The 19,709-nt window shown below is 47.1% G+C and overlaps 1 protein-coding gene across 1 annotated transcript in view; it reads left to right on the top strand.

The window, feature by feature from the left end:
• The window catches only part of FAM193A (family with sequence similarity 193 member A), a 129,909-nt gene extending 114,113 nt beyond the window's left edge, over positions 1-15,796 (top strand). The window contains exons 22-23 of the mRNA XM_073574466.1: positions 12,368-12,449; positions 14,849-15,796. Of these exons, the coding sequence (XP_073430567.1) occupies positions 12,368-12,449; positions 14,849-14,942 (176 nt within the window). The 3' untranslated portion in view covers positions 14,943-15,796. The remainder of the gene's footprint in view (positions 1-12,367; positions 12,450-14,848) is intronic.
• Positions 15,797-19,709: the final 3,913 nt, after the last annotated feature.

The raw sequence follows: 19,709 nt of genomic DNA, 5'->3' as shown, positions 1-19,709 counted from the left end.
CAGCCTCAAAGGCCACTATTGCGCGCTGGATCAGATCGGCAATTTTGGAGGCATACCGGGTCAAGCATCGAGTGGCCCCTCCAGGGGTCAGAGCGCACTCTACCCGGGCGGTGGGTGCCTCCTGGGCGGTGCGCCACAGAGCTTCCGCGCTGCAGCTTTGCAAGGCTGCAACGTGGTCATCGGTTCACACCTTTGTGAAATTCTACAGGGTCCACACCTACGCTTTGGCGGACGCCAGCCTAGGTAGAAGGATTCTGCAGGCTGCGGTGGCGAGTCCACTGGCCTGATGGAAGTTTGTTTCCCACCCCAGGGACTGCTTTGGGACGTCCCATGGTCTCTGTGTCCCCCAATAAGGCGAACGAGAAAATAGGATTTTTTGGGTTGCTTACCGTAAAATCTGTTTCTCGGAGCCTTCATTGGGGGACACAGCACCCTCCCATGTTCTACAACTCCTGTTCTTATGTTTGTCGGTTTGTTACAGTTGAGTTGTTTGTTCTGTTCTCAATCTATTCTGGTACTTCTCCTACTGCTTTCTGACTAACTGAGGAACTTCCTGCCGGTCGGTGGGGTGTATACGGCGGAGGAGGGGCTAACCTTTTTTTGTGCATAGTGTCAGCCTCCTAGTGGCAGCAGCATACACCATGGTCTCTGTGTCCCCCAATGAAGGCTCCGAGAAACAGATTTTACGGTAAGCAACCCAAAAAATCCTGTTTTAGTCTCACTAGCTTATGAATGATTTTTTTCTGGAAAGCCGTAACAGATAAGATGTAAATTTGTCTGTAAATTAACATTTGAAAGACCTCCGTGCCATTTTTATTCCATCTGGGGGTGTCTATTTTACGGACAACAGCAGGATTGTAAGAAAAATGAAGGTGGGTCTTGGACCTGGGCCAAAAGCATTCCCTCAAGTGAGGTCATGGGGCTCAAAAACTGGTCTACGGGGATGAAAACTTGTGTGTGCCTGCAACAACCAGTCATTGTGTGGTAAGAAAGCCTTGTCTTGCTCATGGAGAAGACCCTTTGGATGGATGTAGCTTTAATGAAGATTGGACAGGTTAATCTGCAGCCTACAGATTGCAGGTCGGTGCCCCGATGGGCAGAGCCTACAGATTGCAGGTCGGTGCCCCGATGGGCAGAGCCTACAGATTGCAGGTCGGTGCCCCGATGGGCAGAGCCTACAGATTGCAGGTCGGTGCCCCGATGGGCAGAGCCTACAGATTGCAGGTCGGTGCCCCGATGGGCAGAGCCTACAGCTTGCAGGTCGGTGCCCCGATGGGCAGAGCCTACAGAGAGTGTACGGGTAGATGTTGCCTCGGTAGGTAGAATATCAGCACCTCCAGGATTTGTGCTCCCTCTGGTTGTATTACAAGGTGTGCAAGGTATTATCCTGGTGGGTGACACGTACGTAATCTTTGAGATTCCGGCGGGTAGGGACCCATAGGGGTGTCCCTTTTTGTGGGTGCTCAATCATATGTGGATTCCACTTTCATTGACCAGGCATACACAGATTAACTGCATAGACGTGTTGGATAAGGTATCTTGTCGGGGTCGTAAACGACAATAAATCCTCTTTCACCAGTCATTCCAAATCATTGTGCGAGCGCAAAACATCTGGTACCAATTAAGAATGACTCAGACACGCAGCTGATTCAGTCTTAGCTAATGTCCCGCATCCACACCTGTCAGGAGCAGTACAACAACTGGCTTTATTTACAAATACACAATACTATATTGAGTGTTAGGGGAAGGCGTGCATTAGGCGGGGTTTATGCAGTATACATCTAGTGTCCAGTCTCTCTCTGATTCGTCAAAGTCTCCCGATGGTTACTTCTTCTTCACATTCCTGAGTTATCTTTTTTTAGGAGAAATGAAACTTAACTCTTTAGACACTGAATTTAAGTGAAAGTGAACACTGGCAGCCATCTTTAATACAGTTACATTTGCATTAGCAAGCAATTAGGAAAAACTTATTGTTTCACAGTATAAAAGTATAAAAGTTATATAAGAAAATATATTTTCACCTTGACAATCCCCCCTAAACACTAAGTTTTTCCCTTAATGAAAGATCCTTCGAGACTGTCCATGCGATGGGAAAAGGGGAGGTGGATTTCTTCATCCAGACACCTCAGAAGCTCTCCCCTAGCGAGAGGCCTCCAGGCAGCTGAACCCTTCACTAACCTCACATGGAGTTCTCCCGCTGTCCCTAAACTAAGTCTCTTAACATCATCTGAGAATGGGGGGTTTTGTCTACTCTCTTGAGGGGAATATACTTAGGGATCTCCCCTAGATCAGTACCATCGTACTCTGGTGGGTCTACTTCTTGATTGAGGAAGGTGCCAGTCGGAGTTGCTTTGGCAATAACCTTTTTATACAAGGGAATAACACAACAAAGAGTTATCGATCCAATTACAAGGAGGGCAATCAGTACTATACAAGCTTGTTGAAGGAATCCCTTGAGTCCACCCAACCAGCCGGAAAAGAATGATGTGTCTACTCCAGCATTAGTTTTCAATTCTGCTGCTAACCCAGTTATCTTTTTAAGGGCTATCATGGTTTTTCCATTCACTCCAGAGTTCTGAGGGATATAGGTACAACACTCCTCTCCCACCATCCCACAAACTCCTCCTTTCTCAGCTAATATCATATCAAGGGCTAGTCGATTTTGGAGTGTCATTCTAGTGTTAGGGCCCAATTCTTCAACTATACCTTGGAAGGCATCTTGGCTGAAATTGACAAACCTTTGTTCACTGTAATATATGTAATTGATCCATTCAACATTTTTATTAATCTGCACCTGTGGGATTATAGAAGCAAAGCCAGCATAGATCTGGTTCTGGGCTTTAAATTGGTCAGGCACCCCCCTTGGCACTCCAATAGCATCAATATATACTAGTGGATCTTCTTCATAACTCATATGGAGCTGATCGAGGCTTCTCCTTTTCCTGGTAGGTTCATCAGGTATCTTTGGATCCCAGGGTAGAATCTTGAACTGCATAGCTAGTTTAACAAGGGTGCATTGGCCTGTCCAGGCATTTGGCAACCTAGGACGGAGCTTACCATCTCCACATAACCAATAAATGTCATACATATATTGTGTATGTTTGATTAACAAGTCAGTATCTAGAGAACTATTCTCTTTGCAGAAACCTGTCTCGAAGATCCCTACTGGTGTACCTGTGGTGTCGTGGGAATTATAGCAGGTGTAATTGTCAGCTAATACAGTTACTTCTCCTGGGACCTTTAGTTTGGGTTCCTTATGAATTAGTGGGACGTAATCTGGGCAATCAGTGGGCTTCAAACCTTTCAACAAATTCATGACACAGGCAGTGGTGTTGTCATCAGGGAAAAGCAATGCATGTGTGTATAGGTGTGTATTCGCAGCAGCACAAGCAATACATCCTACAGAGATATTCTGGACTTTTACATTGTACCTCACCCATTCTAACCACAAATTTTTCCTTGGGGCTGTTTGTGTTTCTATGGAGAAAACCTCTTGCCAACTGAGACCTGGAATGGGGATCACTTCATTAACTACATTTTGCAAACGCTCACCTGGGCCTATTTTAGGTGTACTGGTAACGGGGGCCTTGGTTGGTCTGAAGCTAATATCCTGAAGCCGTATATGGCCTAAATACGCATAAGGTCCAGCACTAAATACATAATTATAATGCCTTCCTAGTACGAACGTCTGCAGATCAGCAGATTGAGGGCTTTCAAGATTTAGGAGAAGGGTGTGACAGCTTCTACCCCATTTACAGCCCCTAAATGGTTGCAGAAGGGCTGTTAGATGCATTCTCTCACGAAGACTCCTACCCGTCCCATCCTTGGGGAACATGGCTTCGCTAGGTTTATATCCCCAATCATTCCCCGTACTCCAGGCAGCATCTGTCCAATAATGACAATTATTGTTGTCTTGTCTGGTAACACACATATAGAACTGGATGATCCCCTCTACCACCCGTTCAGTCTCAAGGCACTTGACTACATCACAGAAATCAAATCGCCAGATATTCACCGGGGCTGTCAGGTTTACCCAGAGAATAAAGGGACCAGAATTCTTATTTACAATAGGGGCCGAAGAGGTAGGGGCGAGGATGGCCCCCAGTCCCAAGGTCAAAAACAACAGCAACATTTCCCTTCAGTCACTACTGTGACTAAACACTGGTTCGGTCTCTTTTACAGTGTGAAGCATGAATCCAGGTGCTCTTTCCTTCAAGTTTTACTGCAGTGGGGGTGACCAGGATCACCGTGTGGGGTCCTTCAAATCTCGGCTGGAGACAATCTCTGCACACAAACTTTTTCACATACACCAGGTCTCCTGGCACAAAGTCATGGACCACGTCACCTGTGGATTCTGGAAGAGAAGCAGAAACTGTAGAGTGGGTGTTAGACAGTTCCTTAGACAATGCAATCACAAATTGTACAACTTTATCATTTGTCTCAGACAACTCTTGTGGCCTAATGTCTCCTATTTTAGGTGGAGCACCAAAAAGAATCTCAAAGGGAGTCAGGCCGTGTTTTCCCTGTGGGGTGTGTCTGATATGGTATAGGACCACGGGGAGCAAATCTGGCCATGGGAGTGGGTGGTCCTGGCTCATTTTAAGCAACTGGGTCTTAATTGTGGAGTTCATTCTCTCAACTTTGGCTGAACTGGAGGGGTGATAGGGGGTGTGCAGACCCAAATCTGTCCCTAACATGTGCCACAATTCCTCGTAGACATTGGCAGTGAAGGCTGGGCCTTGATCTGATTCAACAACTTCGGGAATTCCAAATCTGCACGAAATTTCAGTGATGAGCTTCTTAGCTGAAGTTTTGGCAGTCATGTTGGTCACTGAGTAGGCTTCGGGCCATCCTGAGAACATATCCACAGCCACTAGGACGTACTCATACTTTCCTGACTTGGGCATCTGAATATGATCAACCTGGATTCTCTGCCAAGGGTAGTCTGGTTTGGCAAGATGCTGAAGTGGAACCTTGGCGGTGGCTGTTGGGTTACAGATGGCACAGACTGGGCAGGCTCTTGAGTAGGCTGTGACAGTGGTAGAGATTCCTGGGGCCCAGTAGAGCTTCTTGATACAGGCCAGAGCTTGGTTCTTTCCTCGATGAGTTGATCCATGAGCCCATGCTGCAACGGCTGGATACATTCTTTTGGGTAGACAGGGTTTCCCATCCACCTTATAGAGTCTAGGAAATTGGTATTGTCCGGCAGAACTACGATTCCCATGAATGGCTCCTGCAGCTTCCCACTGCTTCTTTTCTTCTTTAGAGGTCAACTTTTGTTCTTCCCACAATCTCTCTTCAGGTGGTCGGGCTGGCTTCCAGACAGATCCGGTGGCAGGGTATTCCATTTCCATGTCTTCTATCAACTCCCTCTTCTTTCTTCGGGCTTCGGACTTCTCAAAGTCTCGTTCTTCTTCGGCTTGGGTAGCTTCTTTGGTTGCCTGTTCTCTTGTTTGTGCTCTGGTAAGCACAGGCATCACAGGTGTATCAGTGCCTTCCCAACAGGGTTTTTCTGGTGCTGTTTCTTCTTCTTCCCACTTTGCTGAGACATTCTTTATGGCAGCAGCTTTGGCAGCTTGATCTGCTAAATGGTTTCCTCTAGTCTCCTTCGAATTGACTTTCCCGTGAGCTTTGACCTTGATCACCGCAATTTGTACAGGTAGCTCCAATGCCTTCATCAGGGCTTTAATCCTTAGTGCATGTTTAACAGGGGTTCCTGTAGCCGTAATGAACCCTCGGGACTTCCACAGGAGTCCAAAATCGTGACAGATTCCATAGCCGTATCTTGAGTCAGTGTAGACATTGGCCGTCTTCCCTTCTGCTAGATAACATGCTTGTTGTAGGGCCACAAGTTCGGCTTCTTGAGCCGAAAGGTGAGGTGGCAAGGCTTCAGCCAGAAGGACTTCTGTTTCAGTGGTGACCGCATATCCAGTGTGGAACTTGCCATAAGAGTCTGCAAATCGAGATCCATCAGTCCATAGTTGCAAATCAGGGTTGAGAAGTTCTTGAGTTACCACATTTTGTGGTGCAGAGGCTTCTTGTTCCAGTGCTTTTACACAGTCATGCGGGTCATCAGGTGACCTCCCGTCTGGTAAGTCCTTATACCCGTCAGGGAACTCCCCCCTAGAATGTGGAAGCAAAGTGGCTGGTTGATGGTAGTACATTTCTGGAAGGTGATGTTGGAGGGCAGAAGTAGAGAGCACTGAAGTCTGAGATGTCTTTGGCTCGTTAGATGCTTAGGAGATGTTTGTTGGAGGACAGCAGAGAGATCATGTCCAGCTTGAATGACCAAGTCATGACCAAGTGCTATGTCAGCAGACTTATCCAGAAGAACATGGGCTGCATGCACAGCCTTGAGGCAGGAAGGAGCAGTTCTGGCAACAGGGTCTAGCCTGGCTGAGTAGTAGGCCAGAGGACGGAAACGATCAGCATGTTTCTGTGCCAGCACACCAGAGGCATGTCCTTCAGATTCTGAAACAAAGAGATGAAACGGCTGAGTGTAGTCAGGGAGACCCAGAGCAGGGGCGCTGACAACAGCTTCCTTGAGAGCCAGGAAACAGTCCTTTTGCTGAGCATAGATATACGGATTTTCAGCATGATCCCAGTCCGGTCCTCCAGTCTTGAGGCAATCATACAAAGGTTGCATGAGTCTTGAAGCATCCGGAATCCACTGTCTGCAGTAGGTAATGAGTCCTAAGAAAGACTGCATAGCAGAGTATGTCTTTGGATAAGGGATATCCTCGATTGCATGTTTTCTGTCCTCGGTGAGGTGTCTCGAGCCTTGAGAGATGCAGTGTCCGAGGAAGACGACTTTCTCTTTGCACCACTGGACCTTGGCCTTTGAGACTTTGCAGTTGGCAGAATGAAGAAAAAGGAGCAAGGACTCAGAAACAGCAAACAGATTCTCTTCAGTTCCACAGAGGAGTAGGTCATCAACATACTGGAGAAGCGTGACATGAAGATTCTGTAACACCCACGGATCCAGGGTCATCTTCATAGCATGAGTGAACTGGTTAGGGGAGTTCTGGGCACCCTGTGGTGTCCTGGTCCAGGTCAGCTGAGATCCTTGAAACGTGAAGGCAAATAAAAACTGTGAGTCTTCATGAAGCGGGACACTGAAGAAAGCATTAGCCAGGTCAATAACGGTGAAGAGTGTTGCTGAAGTAGGCACTTGAGAAAGCAAGGTGTTTGGGTTGGGTACCACAGGAGTTTCCAAGATGGTGGCTGAATTGACTGCTCTGAGGTCCTGTACAAGTCTGTACTTCGGAGGGTCTCCAGGAGCTGTCTTCTTCTTCACTGGAAACAGGGGTGTGTTACAGGGTGAAACACATCTGATTAGCACTCCAGAATGTAAGAGGGAGGTAATCTGAACTCCAAGGCTCCGCTCTTGGGCAGCCTTAAGCGGATACTGAGGTAGTCTGGGGTATGGGTGCCCAGGTTTGAGGTGGACTTTTACTGGAGGCACTTTGAGCAGACCCACATCCTCAGGTCCAGTTGACCACAGAGTGGTAGGTAGATTGGGCAAATCCGGGGAAGGTGTCGTTTGCAGAGTCATCATCATCAGAGGGAAAGCCTTAAGGACACAACGATCTTCAGTGCCTTGTTGTGAGGCAGGATCTTGTAATTGCAATTCCATCCCTTGATCACCGAAGATGATGGTAGCGTGAAGCCTTTGAAGGAGGTCAGCTCCTAGAAGGTTGACGGGGCAGGTTTCAGACACCAGAAATTTGGCAAAGACACCAGAGAATGGGCCAGCTGGGACGGGAACAGTGAGTGGTGATGAGGTTTGTTGACCTTCAACTCCAATACATGTGAGGAAATCTGAAGACAGGGAGATTGTAGGAGGCAGCTGAGATGAAGAGATAACAGAGGTGGCCGCCCCAGTGTCCACTAAGAACTTGAGAGGTTGATTGTCCACTTCCAGGGTCACTGTACCACAAGACGAGGAAGTACAGGTGGCGGGAAAAGTGGGCACCGGTTGGCCTGAACTTCATGAGTGTGGAGGAGGAAGAGGTCTCTGAGGGTGCCCCCTGCGAGGACAACTTCTTCTCATATGACCAGGGCTGGCACACTCCCAACACAGAGGTCTCCCTTGGTCATCACGAACTGGTCTGTCCCTGTAGTTTTGGCCCTGGGACCCTCTCGGCCTCAAGCGTGGTGATCCATACCGATCCTGAGCCTGATACACCATAACAGGTACTTCTGAGGCTTCTGCCATATACATGGCTGGTTTCTTCTTGCCTTTGTCCTTCTGTGCTTCCTTCTCTGCTTCCTTTTCTGCTTCTTTTTCTTCCCTTTGAAGCATTTTCTGATAACTCTTCACAACAGTGAGGGCCTGTTTTAGGGGACCATCAGGTAATTCGGGACGAAGCTTCATGACCTTATCCTTCAGTGGATCTTCCAGACCATCAATAAAAGCACGGACCAACAAGGCTGCCTGCGTCTTCACATGAGTTAAATAACCCAAGTCTTCAAACTGCATAGTTAGTCTGGCAGCGTATTTCTCCACAGCTTCACCAGATTCTTGTTGTATATCCTGTATTGATCCTGCTTCATCACAGAGACGATCCTGGGCCCACTTTGTGAGTTGAGCGATAAACTCCTTTCCAGACTTGAACTTGTTGAGAGGTCCTGCTTTAGTGGGGTCCAATTCCTTCATGATGGTGGGGAGAAAATATTCGGAGGCTTTGATTGAGGTGATGCCTGATAGATCAGACCATGTAGCCCCGTAGATGCTCCTAGTCTGTTCCAGTTTCCTTACATACTGCATGGGAAATTTGTCCGGGTCAGGTAACTTGTTAACAATAGCATCAATTTGTACCGGAGTGAAGGGTTTGTATTTCAGCTTCAGCCCTTCTTCTTCTTCGTCATGTGTCACTGCCTCATCCTTCGGGGCAGTTGGGGGTGCTGTGGGTATTACCTCATCCAGGGGCTTTATACCTGTGTGCATCAGTGGTATCATGTATTCAGCTACCAAGGGCATGATGCCCTCTAATCCGGATTCATGGTAACAGACGATCCTAACTTCTTGTAAATCGAGATCTGGGGTTGATTGGAGACAATTCTTGATGACTTCAACGTGTTCCTTCATACAGGGGCCCAGTGGGTATCCAAAGAGTCCTGAAGATATCAATGGTATAGCCAAAGTTCTACGAGGAAGTGTATCTCTCCCTAGCCGTCCTGCAAAGATAAGCACTGTCTGTAAGGCGGTCTGCAATATTGTACGGCAATGCTCGGGTGTCCTGTAATCATATATAGGGCCTGCAGTGTGTAACACTATATCACAGGGCAAATTCCCTCCCTGGGTGGACATAGCGTCTCCTGGATGCAAGGGGCCATAATTGGTAAGGTAGGCCTGACACTCTTGGGTTATGGCTGGGCCTCCCTTTTTAGCTATCTGTTGGGCCAAACCACCTCTATGCGACAGGGTAGAGTTAGCTGGGTTCACTATGGCTCCTACCTGGTGGGTAACTATGTCCCCATACCCCACTGAGAAAAGAACCTGGGAGCCCTGAGGTGTGATGTAATAGCATGAATGACAGGGGAACCAGATTTCAGGGTCATGGGGCAACCTAGAGGATTTGTTGAGAGGGGTAGGTAGTGGGCTCCTTCCGGGCCGGGGGGATTCGAACGGACCTAATAGCAGTGGCGGGGCAGGGGGAATTGTAGCAACCTGATTGTCAGAATCTTCTGATCCCTCATCATCTCCGATAGCTTGGCGCCTCATACGCATTACGGACCGGAAAGCCGTACTGCCGGTCAGGGCATCAAGAGTGAAGGGACCTTGACCAGGTGTATTTACAAATATCACAGTGGGTTGCACCGGGAGACTAGGCCCAGAGGCCGGAACAGAAACAGGAACATTAGAGGTGGGAACAGCATCGGTCGGTGCCGGAGGTTTCTCAGGAAGTGGTGGTCCCTGATAGTACTCGCCGGAAAGTGTTACCAGTGGACATAGTGGCTGGGGAGGAATTCCGGGTGCACCAAGATGGCTGCCGGTGGAGGCGTGGCATGCCCCACTTCCGTCCATGGTCTGGGCGGAACCCCAAGGACGGCCCGCCCCACACACACGGCAGGTTTCCACCCAGGTTGGATTCTGCACGCCACAAACAGGACACACCCACGCTTCTGGAGAGCTCGTCTTGTCGCCATTATAGGGCGGTGGTTGGGACTGCATTTTCATCATCAGTGGCACGGCGGCCATTTTACAATCTATAAGATCACAGTTCAAAGGCATTTTATAACCAAACACAGGTTCCGCATTGTCTGATCCTCCTTCCCCATCAATCTCTTTCCATCCTTCATTCTTCAAGCCTCGCGCAACTCGCAGATGAGCTTGTGCTTGTTCTAACAATCCTTTATCTTTCAACATGCCTCGTTTGTTCTCTATGAGATTATGCCACATAGCCGGCTGTAATCTCCCTGACGAGGCAATCCTACATGCTTATACAATCTCTCAACATTCTTGACTGCCTTCTTGCCTTCCCGTGACGCTACTATTGCCTTGACCTCCACAGCATCCTCATCTAACTTGTGGGGCACAGACTTCTTCTGCTTTAAGATACGCAGCATGACTCTTACAGAATACTATGGTTCTCTGCAGAAAAACCACTGGTAGCGATATCAACACTGATGTTCCACAGTACGGAGCCTCACGTTCGACGTACTAGGAAAAGAGCCTCGCGCTCAATATTTCCTTTCCCTAACCTTGAACAGCAGTGATTAACAGATTATCCTGCCACGATATTCCAACAGTCGGGAGGCGGTCTCCTAGTGAGAGCCCTCCACAGAAATACAGGTGGTCCCTTCTCGGGACGTCTTCATTACCTAGCTGGTACAATATCACAGAGGCTGCGTCTCCTATCCCTTCCTCTAAGTTGCCCCACAATCTGCAACTAGCTCAATTTATCACTCCACTTCACTACTAGACAATAGTCACGGGTAGGGTGGTTAAATGGAGTACAATGACCGGTGGAGGAGGTGTGGTGTACACGAGGACGCGCAGAATGCGACGTCTCTCAGTTGCTGGTTCAGAGCGTGGCACAGGATCGCACTCAGTCTCACCACTCGACCGGTCACCCCTCAGACCCAAGGAGACCACAGACAAACCTCAGACACGCAGCTGATTCAGTCTTAGCTAATGTCCCGCATCCACACCTGTCAGGAGCAGTACAACAACTGGCTTTATTTACAAATACACAATACTATATTGAGTGTTAGGGGAAGGCGTGCATTAGGCGGGGTTTATGCAGTATACATCTAGTGTCCAGTCTCTCTGATTCGTCAAAAAGTCTCCCGATGGTTACTTCTTCTTCACATTCCTGAGTTATCTTTTTTTAGGAGAAATGAAACTTAACTCTTTAGACACTGAATTTAAGTGAAAGTGAACACTGGCAGCCATCTTTAATACAGTTACATTTGCATTAGCAAGCAGTTAGGAAAAACTTATTGTTTCACAGTATAAAAGTATAAAAGTTATATAAGAAAATATATTTTCACCTTGACAATCTATGTTGTGCCATAATTACCCCACCTATAGCTGGGGCATGAGGCTGGGTACTGCAATGTGAGTAATGCAGTCTGTCTCTTACATGGGAGCTAATATTACCCTGGCTTACATATGGAGACTACAGAAAAACCTCACCCCATTTGTTTTTTTTATTTAAAAAAATGTTGAGTCCCAATAGCACCACTTCTCTGACAGTATGGCACAGAGCAATGTTTGCAATTGGCTGGACGGCACCTCCAGCCATAATCACTGCCGGCCTCTGTACGTGGTGCGGAGGTGCTTCAGGCTGTATCCTGTTTGTTAGAGAGCTGGAGAATACTTCGCTCCTGGAGATGAACTGATCCGCACTGGGCTGTCTCTCTTGCCTCTATGAGGGTGTGTGTTGCCACTGTACCAGGTGACACTGAAGAGATTTGGCCAGCCTTAGAGCCAGGGTTGTGGAGTCGGTGAGCCAAACCTCCGACTCCTCAATTTCCATGACACCGGCTCCGACTCCACAGCCCTGCTTAGAGCATCGCTTACAGGATCTCATAAAGTTAATACTGCAAGCTGGGCACGCTCCTGATCTAGGTATCCGGCCACCTCTGATTCACTGCAGGGGTGGCAGTAACCTTTGCAACGAGCTGTAAACTATAGAAATTTAAAAATATTTACATAGAGAACAGAGATTTTTTTTTAATGAGACCGCGAAGTTGTTCGTTTTATGAACACTTTCCAGTTTTAACCATTTTATAAACTTGAGACGGCTTTTTAATGCCCAATGCTTTTTTTTTTTTTTTTTTTACCGTGAGGCGTATGCCTACATTCAGATCTTAGTCCTATAACTCATTCATACGTCATTTCTGTATTTTCTTCCAGATGATGTTTTTCTTCCAAAAGACATTGATCTTGACAGCGTTGAAATGGATGAGACTGAAAGAGAAGTGGAATATTTCAAAAGGTGAAGGATTTTTCTTACTCCCCGCCCCCCGCCGTGACCCTTTATACATAAGCAGATTGTGGGGCTGAGCTGCAGGTGCAGCTGACTGTCATGTCATACTTGCGTTATAGGTGTATTGCTGCAATTGTAATGTTCCTGGGTTTTTTAAAAGGCTTATTATTCACTTACTGCATAACTACAGATTAGAAGGGGCCCTCCTGTATCTAGAAAACTGGATATCAACAGAATAGAAGGGGCCCTCCTGTATTTAGAAACCGGTATACCTACAGGCTAGAAAGCGACCTATCTAGAAAACTGGGTATCTACAGAATAGACTGGGCCCTCCTCTATTTAGAAATCCGGATGTCTACAAAATCGATGGGGCCCTCCTCTATCTAGAAAACTTGGTGTTCGCTTCAAACTACCATATTGTTTACAGGAGAGAGCTGCACTCGTGTGGCCACCTATTCATCGGACACTTACAAGTCAGGAATATCCCAAAGCACTGGGAAGACATCTAAACCCCTTTAGAGGACCCATCAGCTCACCGAACTTGTAGGTTTATTGCCTATAATGTAACTAATCCAGAGCATATTTTAATAATGACGAATCCAGACCGCAATGGCCAGACTGTCTGCATTCCTCCTGACCCAAAGTTAATAGCCTTATAGGGTCAGGTGTCTAACCACCAGTTCGGACATCGCAGTCCATATTCCGACCATGTTTCAGGTATGTCCTAGTTTGGCCGCACCCTGTGTTTAGCCGATCCTCTGATCTGAGATGCCTCCTGAATATTTATCTAGAAATTGCTTCCTATTCCCCAGTGGTCCCGTGAGTGTCGGTACCTATTCAGCAGTGTGTATTTTGAACAAACCCACAGCTTATAAAACCAAGTTGCCCTTTTTTTGCCCCATAAATTTCTGGAAGGAATAGCGGGAACATAAGAGGCTCCAGTTGTGTATTTTCATCAGGACTGTAAAGAAAAAATAAAAGACAGACATGTCAACTGAGCGACTCTTAATGATAACCCCATATTCATGATTATCTGCTTTTATCACCGTCCCTGACCCCTGCAAAGGGAGCAAGAAAGGCAAACCCACTACCATGTTTATATCTGACAGCTGAACCGTCACTGTGTTGATAGATTCCTCCTGATTATCCCCTCAGGCTGAGTTCACACGTCGCTTTTTTTCGTGTTTTCGTGGCGGTTTTAAACGCACGATTTTGCCGCGAAAAATAAGCATCCCATGCATTCCTATGGGATTCCGCAATGCTGTGCTAATGCTGCAGTTTTTACCGCGGCGGAATCGCTTCGCGGTAAAAAAACGCAGCATGCTCATTAATTTAGTGGAATCGCGGCGATTCCGCCCACATAGCAATGCATTGTTCTGCTTACTTTCCGCATGTGTCTGTGCCCACCATGCGAAAAGTAAGCAGAACATTTGCGGATGGTACCCACGGTCCGGAGGAGAGGAGACTGTCCTCCGGGCTCTGGACACCATATCCCTGTAAAAAAATAGAATTTAAAATAAAAAATATTGTAATTCTCACTTTCCGGCGTCCCTCGCAGCCTTCCCGCCTCTCTCCACGCTCCCAGTCCCAGTAATCCTTTGCGAAAATGACCGCGATGACGTCCATTCTCGCGGGATCGCGAACTCTCGCTGTCATTTGCGCGAGGTCATCGCGAATGACCGCGAGACATCGTGAGCCAGCGAGAACGGATGTCATCGCGGTCATTCTTGCAAAGGATTACTGGGAGCGTGGAGAGAGGCCGGAATGCTGCGCGGGACGCCTGAAGGTAAGAATAACAATATTTTTAATTTTTATTACTTTTTACATCCTATCTTTTACTATTGATGCCGCATAGGCAGCCTCAATAGTAAAAAGTTGTTCACACTTGTCAAACACTGTTTGACGAATGTGACCAACCTGTCAATCAGTTCTCCAAGCGATGCTACAGATCGCTTGGAAAACGCTAGTATTCTGTAAGCTAATTACGCTTGCAAAACGCCAGTTTTTCCGCGGGAAAATCGCGGGAATTTAAAATTGCGATTTTTCCCGCGGAATGGAATTCCGGATTTCTCTTGGTAATTTCCACGAGAGTTCCGCAACATGTGAACGTAGCCTCAGCCATACACGTGTGTACTCGGCTCACCTGAGCGTGCGTGTGTTTTCATTGTAGATTGGGGGGGTATAGGCTTCTGCTAGACAGCTCTGCCGACACCTGGTTATTTCTCATGAGAACAAGGGATCGGGCATGTTGAAAACTCATTATGCCTGATCTTTGTATTTGTCAGGGGAGAGTTGTGGAGACCCGCCATACACATAACAGTTGCCAATTCAGTTCTGCCTGACTTTTTTGTGCCTGGTGAACCCCTCTAATGCATTTTAGTGAATCTCCGTGGGTTTTTTTCTTGCAGGTTCTGCTTAGACTCGGCCCGGCAGACAAGACAGAGGCTGTCAATCAACTGGTCCAACTTCAGCCTGAAGAAGACCACCTATGCTGCACACTGACTATGGAGATGTGTAAGGAGGGGAGGGCGTCACCCTGCAGGAACCGATGCCACTGGTATATGCCCTGCTGTTCTGACCGCTTAATCCGGCCCCAAGCCAGTGCTGCCTTGCCTTGTCCCCAGTGCTGTGTGGATCTGCACTGAACCCCCTGCAGCCCTGACCATCCTCGCTGTTCTGAAAAAAATGAACCCCCCCCGAATATGCCACTTTCTACCTGGATTTGTTAGCTTGTGTGCTTGTAGTCTGTGAGTGAGACTTTGGTTGTAGCAATACGCTCTCTTCTAAATTGCCTTGGCGTCAGGCTCAAGACTGGTTCCTTGGGTTGAGTCGAGGCCTAGCTAGTTGCGTCATCCACGATGGCTCATGTCACTTCTGCAGTACGCTACGTTTTATCACACGGACTACCGGCGAGATAAAAATAAAAGAATGGACTTCATACCCACTCATGAAATAATCACTGCACCATGGGGAAAATTCTAGTAAACGGATGGACGTTTCTCAGCTCACATACAATCTACTGTCGAAAAGAAGTGTACAAGATACGCTTATCTGTGTTTTTTTTTTTTTTTTTTTTCTTTTTTTTGGATTTTCTTTTCTTTTTTTTCTTTTTTTTTTTTTCTTCCCTCCCCTAAACTCGTAGCCGGCTTGTGTAAAGAATACTTGCAGAATGAGGATGTTAACTGAAGAAAAATGGAAAAAAAAAAGAAAAAAAAATACTCACACTATCAATCTGTTATAGAGTGTATAATTGTATTAACACTGACGCCCGAGTGGCTACTTTTTTAACATATTGTTAAGTAATATTAAAATCATATCTTTCTTTTTGAAAGATGGAATACATTAGTATGGCAGAATGATGGTCTGTTTCTGTGTCCTTCATTTCTAGCGGTTATCGGTATTTCACTTTTTTTTCTTTAAACTCGAGCGATCAATACCGAAAAAGGTTGTCAGAAAAAGGGGCTTCCTGGACAGGATGGGGCTGGACAGGAAGGAGGGACCACCTGGCAAAGAGAATAATGAAAGTCCGGGGAGGAAGGACTATCTGGACTTGACAAGGATGGCGTCTTAAGGGAGCCACATGGACGGGCAATGTTGTCTAATACTATTTACTATTGGAAAAATATGGTAAGTAACGACTCCATTTTTTTTAGTCGTCCCCAACGGAAGTGCACGCTCCAGCAGGAGACTCTGCGGGGGGCAGCTCCACCAGGGACCGCAACGCTAGGACAGACACCAGTCGCAGGAGCGAGACGGGAGAGTCAAGACCTAGGACGGGATCTCAGCCATCCGATCCGGTAATAAGGCTTCACTGGGTGAGTGTGCAAAGTATATACTCTGCCTATTAAGCTGACCTCCTACCCCCCCCCCCCTCTCTCCTCTCGGTCTCCCTTTCTAGACAAAGAAAAAAAATCTAACATAAGGAATGCGCATTATGTTCTGAACCTCTCCCTGACTCCTACCCCAAAAAGCTCTGCATGCAGTGCACCAGAGAGACTAGGCAGGGGTCCGCAATGTCGTCAAAAGACATCCGGGCCATAATCAGGGAGGAATTACAGGCTATCAATCGCGCCAGTACTCCCTCAGAGACTAGGAGCAAGAAACAGATGACCCTTAGCTCAGAGTCAGAGGAAGAACAGGGGTTAATCTCCGATTCCTCACATCCTCGTCATCGTCATCAGACTTGGAGGGACGGTCATGTTTTCCCCTGGATAGTGTGGATAACCTGATCAAATCTGTGAGGAGCACTATGGGGTGTGAGGAACCAAGGGGTGCCCAAACCGCACAAGACATAATGTTTGCGGGGTTGGCAGAGAAGAAAAGGAGAGTGTTCCCAGTGATACCGGCAGTTAAGGCCCTAATAAAAAGAGAGTGGGAAAAACACGATCAGAGAAGTTTTCTCCCATCAGCCTCTTAAAGAAAATATCCATTTAGCGATGACGAGCTATTAAAATGGACCAAGGTGCCAAAGGTTGATGCCGTTGTAGCCTCTACCTCTAAACAATCTACCATTCCGGTAGAGGACGCAGGCTTATTGGCAGACCCGCTAGATCGTAAGGCAGAGTCAGCATTAAAAAGGTCTTGGGAATCTACTACGGGTATATTTAAACCAGCAGTAGCCAGCACATGCCCTGCCAGATCTATGCTTGTATGGTTGGACCAATTGGATCAACAGATCGAGCAGAAGGCGTCAAGAGAAAAGCTACGGGCCGCTATTCCATTGATCAGAGGGGCAGCAGCCTTTATGGCCGATGCTTCGGCGGATGCTCTGCGGTTGGCAGCAAGATCGGCAGCTCTTGTGAACAACGCAAGGCGGGCATTGTGGATGAAGAGCTGGAAGGGGGACGCGCAATCAAAATCTAAGATTTGTGCAACCCCGTGCGAGGGTGAGTTTCTCTTCGGGAAGGCCCTAGACGACATACTCGCCAAAGCAAAGGAGAGGAAGAAGGCGTTCCCTGACTCTTCTATTCCTTTCTATAGGAAAACCTTTAAAAGACAACCGTTTGGAAGAGGGAGACAAACGGATAGGTCAAATAGATGGCCCACGAAGGAAGAAAAGCAAAAGGGTAGCATGTTCAAGGGTTCAGCATTCCGGAGGGAAAATAAAAATTAAAAAATCAGACCCACCAGTAGGGGGTAGATTAAATTTTTTTTATTCAAAATGGGAACAAATAACTTCGAGCCCATGGATCTTAGGTATAATTAAAGAGGGAATGAAGATAGAATTCCTTCAAACCCCTTATGATTTCTTTTTCATAACCCGCCTTAACTCCATAGTTCAACAAAAGGCCCTCGAAGAAGAAATTCGGAGCCTATTATCCAAGGGGGTTTTAGTGGAGGTCCCAGAGGGGCAGGAAAGTAGAGGTTTCTACTCTCCTTTATTTTTAATTTCTAAACCAGATGGCACGTTTAGAACAATTATTAATTTAAGGAAGCTTAATACGTTTATAAAAAATTATAAGTTTAAGATGGAATCAATCAGATCCACCATAAAGCTTCTCTTTCCAAACTGTGTAATGGCGGGGATTGACTTGAAGGATGCTTACTATCATATTCCTATCCATGATAGATACCAAAAATACCTAAGGGCCGCAGTGGTGTTCGAAGGCAGGATCCATCATTTTCAGTATACAGCCATGCCTTTCGGTCTCTCTACAGCGCCAAGAATCTTCACCAAGGTGATGGCAGAGGTGATGGCCTATCTTCGCCAAAAAGACACTCTAGTTGTACCTTACCTAGACGACTTCCTAATAATCGGGAACTCGGTCACCCAATGTACCAAACGTGTGGCTGACGCAATCTCATCTTTGCAGGATCTAGGCTGGATCATCAATATACAGAAGTCCAAACTCGTTCCACAATCCCTCCAGATGTTTTTAGGTTTCCAGTTAGAATCCACAACCCAGAGATGTCTACTTCCTCAGGTAAAGATTGCACTCACAAAAGGAAAAGTAGAGGCAGCCATAGATAGACCACGCATGTCTCTAAGAGAAGCGATGTCGCTATTGGGGTCGCTAAATTCCTGTGCCCCAGCAGTCCGGTGGGCCCATTATCATGTCCGCATACTTCAACACCAGATCCTCCAAGAGGACAGGCGACATGGTGGTCACCTCGAGAGCAAGATAACCTTAACTCAGGAGGTCTTGGCTTCTCTAGAGTGGTGGCTAGAGGATGACCATCTATCCTCCGGAGTCCCATGGGTCATAGTACCATCTTGTATCCTAACCACCGATGCTAGCCCCCATGGCTGGGGAGCCCATATGGGGAATAGCTTTTGTCAAGGAAGGTGGAATAGAGAGGAAGGGGAATACTCGTCTAATTTAAAAGAGCTGACAGCGGTATACTATGCTCTACACCATTTTCTTCCACAGCTCCAACAGAAACATGTCAGGATCTTGTCGGACAACACCACTACAGTGGTCTACATAAACAGACAGGGAGGTACACGATCAGAGACTCTGATGTCTTCTGCGTGCAAGAATCTTAAACTTAGCCGAAAGCTATTTGTTGTCCCTCTCGGCACTTCATATCAGAGGAGAGAACAACCAAGAGGCGGACTTTTTAAGCCGACACGCTTCGGCAAGGGAGTGGGGCCTCAGCCGCCGGATCTTCAAGGACATAGTAGCCTTATGGGGACAACCTTAGGTGGATCTCTTTGCCACGAGGGCGAACAGACAGATAAAAACATTTGCTTCCCTGTCTCCGTCAGATCACCCAGACATACTGGATGCCCTCCAAGCCTCATGGAAGTTCAAACTGGCATACGCCTTCCCTCCATTGATTCTCCTGCCACAGGTGATTCGGAAGATCAGAGAGGACAAGGCGAGAGTAATCTTGATAGCACCATTCTGGCCCAAGAGACCGTGGTTCTCATGGCTACGAATTATGTCAGTGACAGATCCTTGGGTCCTCCCTTCGATTCCCAACCTACTCTCCCAAGGCCCTTTCTTCCACCCCCAAGTGGACAGCTTACACTTGACGGCGTGGAATTTGAAAGGCAGCTACTAAGATCAAGAGGGTTTTCTGAAACACTGATTGCTACTCTCCTGCAGAGCAGGAAGCAGTCCACGACCCAGATTTATACTAGAATATGGAAGAAGTTCCTACAGTTTCATATAGCACCCCATACAGCAGAAGTCCCGATAGTTCCTATTTTAGAATTTCTACAGAGAGGAAAGGACTTGGGTCTGGCAGTAAACACACTGAAAGTACAGGTGTCTGCATTAGGGGCACTGTACGGCCATAATATAGCAGGAAATAAGTGGATAT

The sequence above is a fragment of the Dendrobates tinctorius genome, unplaced genomic scaffold (genome assembly GCF_039654945.1).
Source record: "Dendrobates tinctorius isolate UK_male_01 unplaced genomic scaffold, ASM3965494v1 ptg000039l, whole genome shotgun sequence".
NCBI lineage: Eukaryota > Metazoa > Chordata > Amphibia > Anura > Dendrobatidae > Dendrobates > Dendrobates tinctorius.
The sequence above is the reverse complement of the archived record's forward strand: the minus strand, read 5'-3'. Positions and strand labels throughout refer to the sequence as shown.